The sequence below is a fragment of the Trifolium pratense genome, linkage group LG3, assembly GCF_020283565.1.
Source record: "Trifolium pratense cultivar HEN17-A07 linkage group LG3, ARS_RC_1.1, whole genome shotgun sequence".
NCBI classification, from domain to species: domain Eukaryota; kingdom Viridiplantae; phylum Streptophyta; class Magnoliopsida; order Fabales; family Fabaceae; genus Trifolium; species Trifolium pratense.
Window position 1 is genome coordinate 34,614,873 of NC_060061.1, and position 14,606 is coordinate 34,629,478.

At 33.1% G+C, this 14,606-nt stretch overlaps 2 protein-coding genes across 2 annotated transcripts; both read right to left on the reverse strand.

Moving 5' to 3' along the window:
* Positions 1 to 1,638: 1,638 nt before the first annotated feature.
* LOC123916298 (cell wall / vacuolar inhibitor of fructosidase 2-like) lies at positions 1,639 to 2,314 on the reverse strand. Its single transcript, XM_045967727.1, has one exon. It carries the CDS (start codon positions 2,207 to 2,209, stop codon positions 1,673 to 1,675), a length of 537 nt encoding a protein of 178 aa, XP_045823683.1. The 5' UTR covers positions 2,210 to 2,314; the 3' UTR covers positions 1,639 to 1,672.
* A 2,624-nt stretch (positions 2,315 to 4,938) lies between these two features.
* LOC123913357 (probable inactive ATP-dependent zinc metalloprotease FTSHI 4, chloroplastic) lies at positions 4,939 to 13,800 on the reverse strand. The gene is made up of 17 exons (XM_045964075.1): positions 13,395 to 13,800; positions 13,037 to 13,292; positions 11,985 to 12,366; positions 10,009 to 10,267; positions 9,233 to 9,364; positions 8,429 to 8,503; positions 8,239 to 8,364; positions 8,031 to 8,140; positions 7,875 to 7,953; positions 7,643 to 7,780; positions 7,437 to 7,548; positions 6,748 to 6,911; positions 6,526 to 6,631; positions 6,260 to 6,336; positions 5,850 to 5,993; positions 5,584 to 5,750; positions 4,939 to 5,468 (listed from the first exon to the last, which is right to left on the reverse strand). Exons 1-16 carry the CDS (start codon positions 13,632 to 13,634, stop codon positions 5,607 to 5,609), a joined length of 2,544 nt encoding a protein of 847 aa, XP_045820031.1. The 5' UTR covers positions 13,635 to 13,800; the 3' UTR covers positions 4,939 to 5,468; positions 5,584 to 5,606.
* Between the last annotated feature and the right edge of the window lie 806 nt (positions 13,801 to 14,606).

Below are 14,606 nucleotides of genomic sequence, written 5' to 3' on the forward strand. Positions count from 1 at the left end.
TTCTTTATCCTGACTACGACCTATGTGCACTCATCAATGATCACCAAAATAATTCACATACTTTTTTTAATTAGTGGGAGATAAATTATTAGCACAATTCTTTTATACTCTTTTCCTGCAATAACTAGCTTCAGCCAAATAAGTGGGGGCAGTTTAATAAATACAACCAAATTAACCTGCCCTCACTTCAAAATTTCTTTACCTCTAATTTTTTTTTCCTCCGTAAAAGTTAAATATCATAAGTTGAGTGTAGTCACTAGTCCCTAGCATTTCAATCTAGAACTCATGTTCACAATGTCAATGACAAAGGCAATGGTGTTTAGTTGGAATCCACATCTTCAGCCTTCATAGTGGGAGAGAATCTGTAAATATTTCAATGCTCAAAGTTAATATGTGCTTCAAGTGGGTGCTAGGTTTAGAATGAGGCCTACCTTGAGAGGTGGTGATGCAGGGCTTATATAGTCTAAAAGGACTATTTCTTATTGCGCGCCCTCTAGGTTTTGTCGCGTGTCCCTTGAAATTATCAAAATACCCCTTCTGCTACTTTTTCTTTTTTTAATTAAGCAATTTTATAAATTCAAAAAGCAGTTTTGTACAAGGTGATCATACAAGATCCAACCATCAAAAAGGACTAGACAGAACAAAAGAGAAGACTAAACTAGATAAGCAAATGAGCAATATGCTCCCTAAGCTTAGGACTTCTCCAACCTCTATAAACTATAGTGTTGATAATATTTTTATCTATGTTTGTATTATATACTTTATTACCAAAGCAAACATCATTCCTGTATTTCCATAATGTGTAAACTATTTCACCAGCCGCACTTTTGAGCAATTGGGCCTTCTACCCCTTCCCTTTGCTAAATCTAGTGATCCACCTTAATTCCTCATTCCACTCCATGGGGACATGATCTACTTTCAACCATCTGAGAACCGTTTGCTAAATATTTTTCAACTCAGTACAGCCAAAAAACAGGTGATTAATGGTTTCCTCATTGTGACAGAAACAACATTTCAGATCGACTACCACACCAAATTTAGGGGGCCTTCCACCCCTTCTGCTACTTGCAAATACAATTCGCTATTTAACATGCAAAACTAACACCCCCTTCTGCATATGAAATTTTTAGGATTTTACACCGTTCTCTACTTAAATAGAGCCACTGCCCCTATACATAAAATTTCAGGATATTACACCGTTATCTACTTATCATGCGAACACCTTCTCTACATGAAATTTCAGGATGTTAAACGGTTCTCTACTTAGTAAATAACTAAACAGTTCTAGAGAACTGTGTTCAATTATCTACTTATCAAAAGAAACATCAATATCAATATCTGTAAATAACTTCAGTTCTCTAGTTATATTTATAAGGAATAAATGTGAGATAGGGATAATTTAAAGACTAAATAGATTGCATGTTTAAAATTTCCAGAAATGAAGTTAGTGTTAATAAAACATGAGTATATCTCCATTTATTATTATTGATTACATTGAGAACATAAAAATTAATATTTAGTAGAAAAAAAATGCACAACATACATTTAATGTCCAACAAAATGCTTCAAATATGATTATTTTCATAGGAGGAAACATGTAAAAAAAAAAAAAAAGCACAAGAGAATATGATTTTTGCATTACAAAGTGGAAATAATAAGAAAATGCATGCACCTACAAATTGATGAGATTATCAATAATCCCCATAGCCACATCACAAATATGCTTCAAACCATTTTCTCTACTAGCAAGTTCATGAGGGTAAACTAAATCAGGAACCCTTTTGAATGCATTATGACAAACATTTGGATAATCTTTGGCTGCAGTGATGTGTATATAAGCATAATCATATTCTTCATTAGCCAAATCTTGCACTGAAGCTTGGAGTGAATCACTAGCATAAGAGTACTTATCTGCACACTCTTTGAGAACACTTTTCAAAGTGTTGTTGTTGGTAGGAGTAAGAGACTTAGAAGACAAATATGAAGAAGTGGAAGTAGCATTTGTCATTCCAATTCCAACCATGATCACAGCTAAGCCCTTTGTGTCTGCATTTGGACTGCTAGGATTGGATTTGAGGGAAGAGAAACATAGATTGTAGTACTTGGTGTTCTTGCAAGTGCTTTTGATCAAAGTTGCATCTCCATTAACAAATGCATAGTGTGCTAGGAAGAGGAGGAGAAATAGTGACAAGTTGATATTAGAAGCCATTGTTGTAGAGATGAATTTTCTTAAGATATTCTCTAAGGGATTGTTTCAAAGTATATTGAAAATTGAAGCAATAAAGTCAAAAAGCAAAGTTATATGATTCCTTTTCTTCTTTAGATTTGATTTAATTTTTTATTTTTTAAACTATGTTATTAATTTGAATGATCTACCGATTTTGATGATGACTAATATTTGTCGAAAAATTGGCTGGTTGACTACCTTTAATGAGATTTTTTTTCTTCTAAAATCACGTTTTTTCATCCACAAGAACTGAACCGAAAATCTTACTTAATAGATCCGAGTCATTACATTTAGACAAACTTAAAGTTGATTGTTCATATCTTATTTAGGTCAGCCTTGTTGTATACCTTAGCCTATAAGCTAATGATAAGTAAAACTTGACCAAAAATTGTTTCTCATAGAAATTGAATTCGAGTTCTTTCAAACGATATATTTTGAAGGAGCTCATTAACCTTTATTGTAATATTTTAACTATGTAGGAAAACTGGAAAAGTAGCGTGTTTTGATCAAGCATCACGTGATAAACTCTGTTCATGAAAGAATCTCTCTACTAGGTCTATATGACATTATTCTTTGGCTGTTGATAATGATAAACTATATCATATTTTTTTTTAAATAGTTGTTTCTTCTTGTTGGATTTATTACTTTGTGAGTGATTCAGGGCTTTATTTGGAAGGTAGCAAGTCATCTACTCATAAGGCTTGGGTTGTCTACTAGCATAAAACATCTTGAGTTAGAGTCACGGGTCATAAACCAACAAGAATCTAGACCCTCAATCCCATATCTATCATGTTCTGGAACATGATTGCTTTGGCAAAGGGAAAAGAAGTAACACTTAAACAGTGCATAGGCAATAGGAGAAGCATTAACCTTCCATTATTGGGTCCTTCTAGATCGTGTATAGGTGTAAAAAGTTACACAACTTTTATGTTCTGTCTACATTTTGTACTTGGACAGTGCAAAAGATTTACCAAACATCTCCTATTTAGGAGTGTTTATTTACCTTTCTTTTCACCCAATGATTTTCTAAGAAAAGAAGTCACTGTAATTCAAAATTTAGCTAGAGGTAAATAGAATTTAGTAAAGCTGGATATCAAACTCAGATACCTCGAATTGATTCAACCTTTAATTGAAATACATTAATCATTTGAATCAAATTACTTGATTAGGTGTTGATTTACTAAAGCTGAATTATTGAATTAAGCAACCTTAGAAAGCAATAATCAACAAGCGATTTGAAGCTATTTTTAAACTTCAATAATGCTCACGTATAAAGCATAACTTGAACTAGGACTGTTCATGGTTCGGTTTTTTCAAATAACCGAACCGAACCGAAATGAACCATAATAATGGTTCAAAAAAACCGAACTGAACCATTATGGTTTATGGTTAACCGAACCAAATTACAATTATGGTTCAGTTACTCGGTTTTTAATTTTTAACTGAACCGAACCGTTAGGCACCTTGAACTATACTGTTTTTATCATAAAACTAGCTCATGAAGGCTTTGCAAGCATACAATAGAAAAGCCTAAAACCTCCACTAATGCAGGTCCTCCACTCCCAGATGCAATTTAAGGTGTCCCTGCCTAATGAGCAACTCATATCCATACAATAGTAAAAGCCTAAAAAATCCACTCAGTGCTGAACCTCCACTCCCTGAAGCAAGCTATGCAGTCACAATCTGATAAGCAATATATTTCCAAAGCAGCATATATGCAGTAACATATCAACTATAATAAAACCGAAGTCCGCCACGAGTTAACAGAGCAACTGAGCTGCACTATTAATTTCTTAATATATCTAAAAGGATCATGTCAAAGAGAGTTTTGCTGATAAAAGGCTAATTTAACTTCCAAATATTACATATATTATTTTACGGCGTGACAAACTACGAACACAACAAGTAACTCATTCTTATACATAACTTTATTTTACTTTATTCTTATACTGTTATACACATATATAAAAACATGAAATCAGAAACTTTTAGTATGTAGAATTCCATGGGTAATCAAATATCAGATATGCTAAACCACAGAATCCTAAATCCCTTCTTGGTACTACCAACATCCATCCATTCCACAACATACAAGATCACAAAATTCGCTTAAAATCCCCAAATTTGATCTTGGGTTTTTAAGTTTTGAGTTTGAGGTACGATTATCACGGTTTGGTTCGGTTAACTGCGGTTCGGTTCATGGTTAGAAAACTGTCCTGATATTGATGGTTCGGTTCGCAAACTTATAGTACGGTTCGGTTATTTATGATTCGGTTCGGTTAGGCGGTTCGGTTCACAATGAACAGTCCTAACTTGAACCAAGTACAAACCAATGAGTTTTGTAGTACAAGATACAACAATTTCTATACCAAATTTAAAATAAAAGCATTGATGAATTAATAAGAGGATATGTGTTGCTTGAATTAAACAAAATAAAGTTGGAGTTCCTTGGATGGAAATGGAAATAAATCAGTCACTTAGTCACTTTGTGAACCAAATCTAAGGATCGTCTCACTCAAATTGAACAAGTTCACTGTCAGATGATGAATTTGGATCCCTCGAATGTAATTTTTTTTAGAGTTATGTGGATAATCTCATTATTACACTGTATTAGACCCCACTTATAATTTTTTAAGTTGTAGATCTCGATGCATTTAATGGTGAGATCATCGACCAATTGCTGTGCACAGAGCTAGTGATGAAAAAGCATGTAAAGAAAAACAGTGTAACGATATTTATTCTTTACACTTTAATTTATCATTAAAGACTACAATCACAAAGTTACAACAACATAGACATTTGAAGTCAATTGATATGCAACTGCCTCAACATCCCTAAAATGAATTACATTATGTTAAGTAACTAGCAAGTAATGCATTTCACTTACTCTATACAGCTCATACAGACCTGGTGTGCTATCTGTGACGAAAAAGGCGGCCTCTTCCACAAAATTGAATCACCTTCAGCTAGATTGCTCGAGAGAGGATCAAACTTCATTTTGATACTATGCACTCCAAATTGAGATTCCAGCTGATAAAGAACTGGGAAAGAGAAGCAAAATACCCTAATAGAACAGCTTAACAACTAAAAGAGCAGGATACAAATTTACAATTATAGATTAAAGGTCGAAAACACAAGAGTAACTAGTTTGATCCATGAATTCCGCATAAAGGAGACATTGTCGCTATTGTTGTTACATAACTGACAGATGATTTGTACTCTTTGCGCAAGTAGATAGCTCCTGTCCATGGCAATCAAAATTAAATAAAGCATGTTCCAGTTATCACCTCATTTCATTACTCACCATAGGCACAACAAAGACCAGTAAGCTGGAATACAATAAAATTCCCACAAACCTGCAGTCAAATACAAGTTCCCCTCAGAGGAAATGACTTGCCATCAAAAGTTGTGGCTTTTCTTTCTCTTCTTCAATCTCCCTTGAAGCTTGATCTCTAATATCTTGAACCTTTTTATCCCAGATATCATCTACTAGTTTCCATGTGTCATCCTTGACAATTTGCGTCTGCAGTGAAAAGAAGTCCATGAAAAAAACAAGAAGGAATACAGATCGATTGCAAGACAAATTGATACAACATATACATACAAGGATTGGCTAAAATACCTGCGTAGGGCGTGGTGCTCCAAAGGTCGAAAATCCAACATTGCCTGGTGCAAATGTAACCCTTCCAGGAAGACTGATCCCATGGATTCCCCATCGTCCAGCATAAATTAGTGCTCCATATTCATCAATTGGACTCACAAAAGGCTAAAAGCGACCAGAAAAAAATGACCATGAACAAATAACCATTTATTCAACCAGGGTGATGATAAGTATTTTAAAAAAAAAAAAGTTACAGTATGTACAGCATGCCATACTGAAATTCTGAGTTTGTAACCCTTAAAAGAATCCAATAAATGATTTTCTAGTAATAAACATCTCCAAAGTTATCTTCAAATGCTTGAGTACTTTCAAATCATGCCAAAATAACATAAGTATAACAACGCCAAAGGCACTCTTAGTTTGTGATATACCTGAGCTACACGAGGAGCACTCTTATAAATGTCCCAAATCTCCTCAGCTTTGATTTTCCCCTTTTCAAGCAAAATATCTGCATAACAAATATGCATGTAGAAATGTTGCCATAAAAAGTTTTGATAATAATTAACGTATTCTAGTATTCTACAGTAAAACTTAATTCCTAAAAACAGGTCTTAACTATCATGAACTAATCTAAATAACTTCCGGAAGAAATTGTTCATGTGCTAACATGTAAATCACACAAAGTCTAGAACCAGACCTGTGATTGTCTCAACTGCTGAATGGTATTCTCTTAGCACAGATGAACACTTCTCTGTACCATAACGCATATACTCATCTCGTAGTGCTTCAAGTTTCACTGCAAGCTGTATAAAACACTTGAACATGAGTTGTGACTTGTTTATACTCCTAAAATAGTTCTGTCAAGGGAAACAGTGTACACCAAAACACAAGCTACTAGATTTAGATCCTACACACATACATTAGGCACAAGATCGGTTTCGTTTCTGTAATATGCTTTCCCAAAGGCAGTCATTCCAGTCTGTAGAATCAAAAATTCTACAAGCCTTGAAGCTTCTACTGTTGCATTTGCAGACATCCAACACAAGTTGTCGATCCCGAACATCTCCTCCTCAATTACTCTTGCTACAAACAAATTTAAATAAGCTTAATAACCAAAGTTCCAATTCCAGTTAATATCATTGCGGCTAGCCACAAACAACACACTCTCTGTCTACTTCTGGTCAACCGTAAACAAATATTCTTTTGAGCTTACATTGAAGAACCTTGAGTCTGTTGGTTTTCATAACAAAAGTAAATCATCTAACATTGGAAATTCACATGTTGAACACTGTTGCTAGGATCCTAATTCCTCAACAAGAGTGATAATCAAAACAATCAAGTAGAGGTTCAAATTTAAGAGGATGTAAATTGGGTGCCATTAGATATAACTTCAAAGATTCACAGAACAAAAAGCAAAGTGACATGATAAAGAAGTTGTATAACAATAAAATCTTAATGTAATCCTTATTGGTTTCTCCTTTAATCTACAGTAAACAAAACACGTGATGTTATAAAAAATGCAATATCTAAAGGATAAAAAATTAATAAATAAGATAAGATCATAATTCTGAGAAAATTGCCAAAATGACCTGAAAGAAAACAACTTACGAGCACAAGAACGCACTATAGAGTTTATGTAATCTGATTTCCTTTTAAAAACCTTTCCAGAAACTTCATTATAACACATATTTGGCTGGCTGCGAATAGATGTTATATCAGTCTGCAAACAATGAACACACAGCGTGACACAGATGAAACAATCACATTTCCACACAGTGAATCTGCTCAACAAAAAAAGAAAGAAATAATGTTACCTCGACAAAAGGGCGGTGGGGTTCAGGAAAATAACATGCAAGAACAGCAACAGCTGCTTCTCTATAAGCCAATCTCAGTCTCAGTTCTTCAGGAATTTTTGTAGTATCCTCTTGCCCTGTTTCAAATGTTCCTTGTTGCTGCAAATCCGTAAGTTTCATTAGATGGTGTAAAAATGCATTGAACACACCATAAGAAATTGCCCAGTCAGAAAGAAACTGAAAAATCACAAACCCTTTTTAAGGCCTCAAGCAACTCATCACGGCCGATGTAATCCAGATCCTTCCTGGCCGTTAAAATTCCAGCTTCATTCCTGTCATTTATTCATGGTGTATCAGTCTATATTCTGATGATGGATTGATGAAGAAATATCAATAAGAGGTTATTTACAGTATATTTTGCAGCTCTGCCCCAGTAAAATCTTCTGTTAGCTCTGCAATTTCCTTAAGTAGAGTATCCTTTTCTTCTTCTGAGCGAAAAGACTTATTCATAGCATGCACCTAATTTGCACCAAAAAGATTAGGAAAAAGAAATTTTAAATATTGAAATACTAAAGGAAGACTGATCCCAGTAAATCAAGGATTTGGGGTTAAAATACCTTCAAAATGGCAAGTCTTCCATCTTTTAAAGGTAAACCAACTCTAATGATCTTGTCGAAACGACCCTTCCTCAAAAGAGCAGGATCAATAATATCCAATCTATTCGTAGCACCTATCACAAGGACCTGAAATTCAAATTCAGTATATCAAATAACATCTTTATGATCTTGGAGTTCAATTAAAGTTTACCTGTGCTGTGGAAACTTTGAATCCATCCATCTCAGTCAGTATCTGAAGTAATCCTTGTTCCCTTTCAGCACCTCCCTATAGAATGTACAGACAAAGAGTTTAATTGGACGGAACAAGTGATCGTCAATAAGCAAGAAAGTAAGAAGTGATACTGATATCTTAACATAGGCCAAATGAAGTACAGATTTTGCATGATACTGATATATATATATATATATATATATATATATATATATATATATATATATATACCTACCAACAATCAGACATGGCATAATTCACCAATATAGCACAGAAGAACCATGAGCAGGTCTTTAAATTACATCAGATGAAATTCAAGTTACCGTATCTCATAAAGTTGCTAATCACAAGTTGTTGGTTCCTTCTGAAATGTTAAAACATTCATAACTCATTGTTTTCTAGCCTATAACAAAATACTGTAAATCTGAACACTAGAAAATGTAGTTTTAGTTTCTTTTTTCCTTATTACATGAATGATACCAAAAGTTGTGGTTTTTGTAAGACTTAAATGTTAGATTTAAGCACACATATGATGAATAGTTTTAGCTGTTACTGACACAGGTAACTATTTCATGGTAAGGGGCTGATTCAACCAGTGGTTTAGTGATAAATAGTTCAATTATTTTTTATGTAAATGAATAGTTTTAGCTGTTACTGACACAGGTAATTATTACAGGCTAAATTCATGTATTAGTGATAAATAGTTCAATTATTTTTTATGTAAATGTTACACAGAGACTTTCGAGTTCAATTATTTCAAGGGAAAAGTTGTTTGTATCTTACTCCACCAATATCAGGTCCTCCACGCTTGCTACCAATAGCATCAATCTCATCAATAAAGATTATCGAAGGTGCAAATGATCTTGCATTAGAAAAAAGATCTTTAACACGGGATGCAGCAACCCCTACAAACATCTGGGGGAAAGGAAAAATGAATGAGCCAATTTGACTGTAAGTTAGTGTTCCAAATTAATTGAGTATAAAACATAAATTGAAGACACTTGTGCATGCAATATTTCACGTTTCACGGGTATGTGCAAGCATGCAATTCAATCATCTAGACAAAAGAACATTGTGAATCACATAATCTAGATATAATTAAATAGCACATTGCAATTACTTCCATATAAATATTTATTTCGTACAGTGATTGCAAGAAGGATTAGCTATTAGATACTGTATCATTTGATAATGATTAATATGCTGAAGTCTCGGAAATAAATCATAAAAGATATGCTTAAATCTCCAGTTAACCTGATTAAATTTTAGAATAAACATACATTTTTGTCATCAATTTGATCCAATAATAATGACATCAGCAAAATGGTCCTTTCATGTCACTTCAGCCGTCAAATTAGTCTATTTTGAAGGACCAATTTTGATTGTTTCATTGCTAAAGAACCAAAATGATGATAATTCTATATTTTATCTGCAATGCCATTCTTTTAAAAATTTAACGATTTCGGATTTAGATTTAGAACAAATACTTTGTTTCGAAGTTCTACTTCTTGCTAACTTCCACTCAATGCATATGAATATCTTTGTAAAAGAGGCAGCACCTCTACAAAATCCGTGCCACTAGCAGCAAAAAAAGGCAACCCTGCTTCACCAGCGATGGCTTTAGCCAGTAAAGTTTTACCAGTTCCAGGGGGTCCATGAAGAAGTACACCTTTTGGACAATAGATTCCTTTGTCTTGAAACTCCTCGCCATTCTTTAAAATTCGGACAATCTCTTGTAGTTCCCTTTTTATATATTCCTGGCCAGCAAAATCATCAAATGTAACACCAGTTCTTTCTTCTGCAGATATAAATTTAGCCCTGAGGGGAAAGCATTATAATTAGATTCCAGCGTAAAGAGATTGGTTGTTTAAATTGTTGAGAATAATATGCCTAAATATTATTTTTGAAGATTTTAGATTTAAATATATTTTAGATTTATATTTAAAATAAGAGGATTTATGATTTATATTTTTGTTTAGAATATTTTAGGATGTTTCTTATTTGAAGATATGGTTTAGAAATATGTTTTGTATTACAATTTAGCTCTATATATAGAGCTATGGAGCCATGAATAAAAACAAAAAGTATGAGTATTTTCCATAGAAAAATATTTTTCAAGGAAATTTTCTTCCATGTAACTTCCGCTATACAAACACAACAAAAAAACCCCATCATGAATGCTTTTATTTTTTTTTTATTCTCATGAAATTGCAATTAAATTTTTCCAACTACTTTCAACACATAACCAGTTGTAATGAACCAATCGCCAATATAACAAATTTCTTATAAAATACAGCACTTGCAAAGATGTTTAAATTGAGATTCCTCGATTCTGAAATATATATATATATATATATTCCACTTGAAATACCACAAAATATCATAATCGTGAAGGACAGTAAAGACCGAGACAAGCCTAAATCAGCATAGAGTTTTATAGATCAACTATTGTTAAACAAATAGTACTAAACAAAAATGGAAAATCCAAGTTTGGAAGGCACAGTGTATTGCCTGTCTTCCTTTAGGTTCACCCATCCAGATACTTTAAAGAAATTTGTAAAGGACAAATTCAATCCTTCAAATATAATATTATTTGTTTACAGTTGATTTATGAAATGCAGTAGAACCGGTACAGCCCAAAAGATTATAGTACAAGCACTTGCAAAGTAATTAGGCATTTAAGATTTAAACAGAAACTAGTTACATTGTGCAGACTAATTTGAACTCAAACATGATTCACAAAACAAAGACAATGTTTGAGACAGTTTTCCTAACAACAATTAAATTGTATTGTTGCACCTCTTTAGCTACCCGTAACAGTAAGGACTAAGGAGAATGGTGAAAGGTTCTACTAAATATTAAAAAGAAAATTGATTTTATTTTATTATTTCTATATTTTCCTTATTTCTTTTTATGCTTGATAAGATATTCGACATATGATATAGCAGACTTCAATACAGTTATAATCTCTCTCAATCCCAAAGTTCTATGGGTTCTTTTTCTGTACAGAATGTGTATGTTTTTTATTATGTTTTTTTCCTTCTCTAAGCTATGTTTTGTATTACATTTACATCATTCCTAAATGAATAAAAGATCAGATATGCTTGCTTCAAGATCAAACATGGAATCTCAAACAAATATCATAAATAAGTTCCGAAGGTTAAACAACTTCTTTTGAATGAACATTGGGTTCTTGGACTAAAAAGCTCTAACAGCCTATTGATTAGGAAAGGGGAAGTTCCAATGAAAGCTTTTGAAAGGTGCATTAGCAATTGTCATTCATGAGTTTCAAGTGGAAGAAAGAGAAAAAGATGTAGGTACGTCATATTTTCCTTCCCCACAAATTGGTCCTAAATTTCTAACACATAACCAGCATCAGCTATTTAGGCCAAAGAAAGAGATAAATTTTCTAGTAAATCTTAATTACAAGCAGAATGACATATATCAACCAACTAAAACCAACACTACACAAAAATGAAATTTCAGTCAACCAAGGGGAAGTGGGATAGGAAATAGAGAGAAAATTTGCACTAACCTACTCTTGCCTAGAGAACCAAGTGCATGTCTTCTTAAGACGGGCACCTTAGCTTGTGGGGTGGGAGGAGGAGTTCCCAAATCATAAGGTATCGACTTTCCATATATTGGTCTCATCAAATTATCAATCCAAACATAAAATCCAACAGCCAGGGCAAGACGCATAGACCATATGACTGCAGTTGCAACCGTTGAGTATACTTCAGCAGGTACAGAATCTACATTAATGACATCAACATTTACAATTTGTTGATGCAGCTTTCCCCAAACATCATTCCAACAATCAATCGGCATTCGTTCAACTGCATGACGCCGATAAACAATATCCTTAGGATTCCCTTCAGCGCCTGATGTTTTCCCATTCTTATAATATGGTAAAATTACTGCACACACAAAAAAAAAGACAACAACATTCAGCAATACACATCCCAACCAGACCGAGCAGGTGACCACTCTATGTATCTGGCATAAAAGCAACAAATGTACTATCATAATAATGCGAATACATGCATAATGCGTTGTTTCATTACAAGTATTTCTAAGCATGATAACATAATGAGAAATAACAAAAAAGCCCAATAGCACATCTTTCAAAAGTTTGTTTGGATAAACAACTTAACTAAACGCTTATAGCATAAGCGGTTATCATATAAATACTTATATATAAATCGCTGCTATAACAAAAGATAAAATGAAGTCAAATTGTTTTCATATACTCCCTCCGTAACATTATATAAGCAAAAATCACCTTTCTAGATTCATTGCATAATTAATGTATTTGGTCTATAATATAGACTAAATACATTAATTTAGCAATGAACCTAAAAAGGTGATTTTTGCGTATATTGTGTTATATGGAGGGAGTAAGTCATAGGTTGTTTTCATAAGCTATCCAAAAGTTGTTTCCAAAAGCTCTTCCAAACAATATCACAAGAGTTCATGTCAGTATATAAACTCAAATAAGTCAATCCAAACAGACCCTAAATTGTTAACCACGAAATCTAATGTAATAACTTTCAAACACAAATCCTAAAAAAAGGAAAAATCCGGCACCTGATAAAGTTTGTCCATAATCGGAATACTCTATAAACTGAACATTATTTGAATCAAGCAATTTCAAAAAATCACTGAAGTCTATCCTATGTGAATTTTCAGGATCCCATTCAGTTCCCTTCAATTTTCCACGCAAAGTCAACAAAGCTCTATTCCATGAAGAAGCCATTACAAGCTGCCTGTCTAACTGCACATTAGCCTTTCTCTCTAGTTCTTCTAACTCATTCACCCGTTCCCTTTCAGATTCCTTCAGTTTCTGCACACACAATTTTTTGAAGATGAATTTGAATTTTCAGCTTCTAGAATTTCAAAAAGAAAAATCAATTGAAAGTAAAATTGAAGTAGTGGAAAAACGAACCTCGAAAAGCTGAATAGATTCGGAGTCTTGTTGGTTGGAGGATGAAAGTGAAAGAGAATTGGAAGCGGTGATTCTGAGTTTGCATTTGCGAGGGTTTTTATTGTGAGGAAATTTGGTTCTGAGAATGTGTTGAGAAAGAGAAGAGTGAGGGAATTGGGTGAAGAAGATTGTTTTATGAGAGGATAAGGGTTTTGGGAGTTGAAGTGAAGAATCGATGCTATTTGAAATTTGAAGATTCATGTTTTTGTTTGCAACAATAGCAATATGAGGGAAGAAGAGTGAGTTTCAACGTGTCATTATTAGCATCATATCCAAATGTTGCTCTTACTATACTACTTTGATTATTATTATCTATCTGCTTTCTGCATTCAGGTTCTTGTAGTTGTTGGGGTTTATGAGTATATATGGAATATCATTTTTATCTTCTAGTTCTTTTAATTAATAAAATGGTCCCTTAAAGATATTTTTTGTTTTAGATTGGTCACTTAAATAAAAAATGTCTGAATAGGTCCTTAAAGAAAAAAAGGTCTGAATAGGTCCCTTAAAGACATATCAGTTAATCAGTTTATTCCTATTCAGACCTTTTTTTAGGGACCAAACTGATTAACGAAGATGTCTTTAAGGACCTATTCGGACCTTTTTTCTTTAAGGGACCTATTCAGACCTTTTTTTTCTGTAAGGGACCAATTTAAAACCAAAAATGTCTTTAAGAGACCATTTTACTAATTAAGTCTTCTTTTGTTTTACTCTTTAAAAAATAATAATTTAATAATTTCCCAAATCAATTATACTAAGAAATTTATATGCACCTTCAGAGTGTAAAGTTATTTTACACGCGTCCAATAATATACCGACACATCATGTATGGTAATTAAAAACACATGATGTGTCACATTCATTAAATGATGTGGCAACGCATTATTGGATGTATGTGTAAAAAATCTTTACACGACAGTACACAACAATTAAACTCATACATTAGATCATTTTTATGAAATTTCAATATAAAGTTATTTTACACATGCAATTCAATATAATGTTGTCACATCAATTAATAAATCAAATGTGAGACATCACGTGTTTTAAAAAATTACATAGTGCATAAAAAATAAACTCATTCCGAGTTGCTAACTTGTGCACAATGATTCTTCAAAAATAAATTGTGCACAATGAAACAAATAAATTTTAGAGTTTTTTTTTTTTTTGACAAAA

What these genes read in the sequence shown, in the direction of transcription:
- LOC123916298 (XM_045967727.1), bottom strand. Translation starts at nt 2,209, where the DNA reads ATGGCTTCTAATATCAACTTGTCACTATTTCTCCTCCTCTTCCTAGCA.
- LOC123913357 (XM_045964075.1), bottom strand. Translation starts at nt 13,634, where the DNA reads ATGAATCTTCAAATTTCAAATAGCATCGATTCTTCACTTCAACTCCCA. An exon ending in TTATGGACAAACTTTATCAG is followed by an intron (nt 12,367 to 13,036) that starts GTGCCGGATTTT and finishes TTGTGTGTGCAG; the next exon opens with TAATTTTACCATATTATAAG. An exon ending in GTGCTCCTCGTGTAGCTCAG is followed by an intron (nt 5,994 to 6,259) that starts GTATATCACAAA and finishes GGTCGCTTTTAG; the next exon opens with CCTTTTGTGAGTCCAATTGA.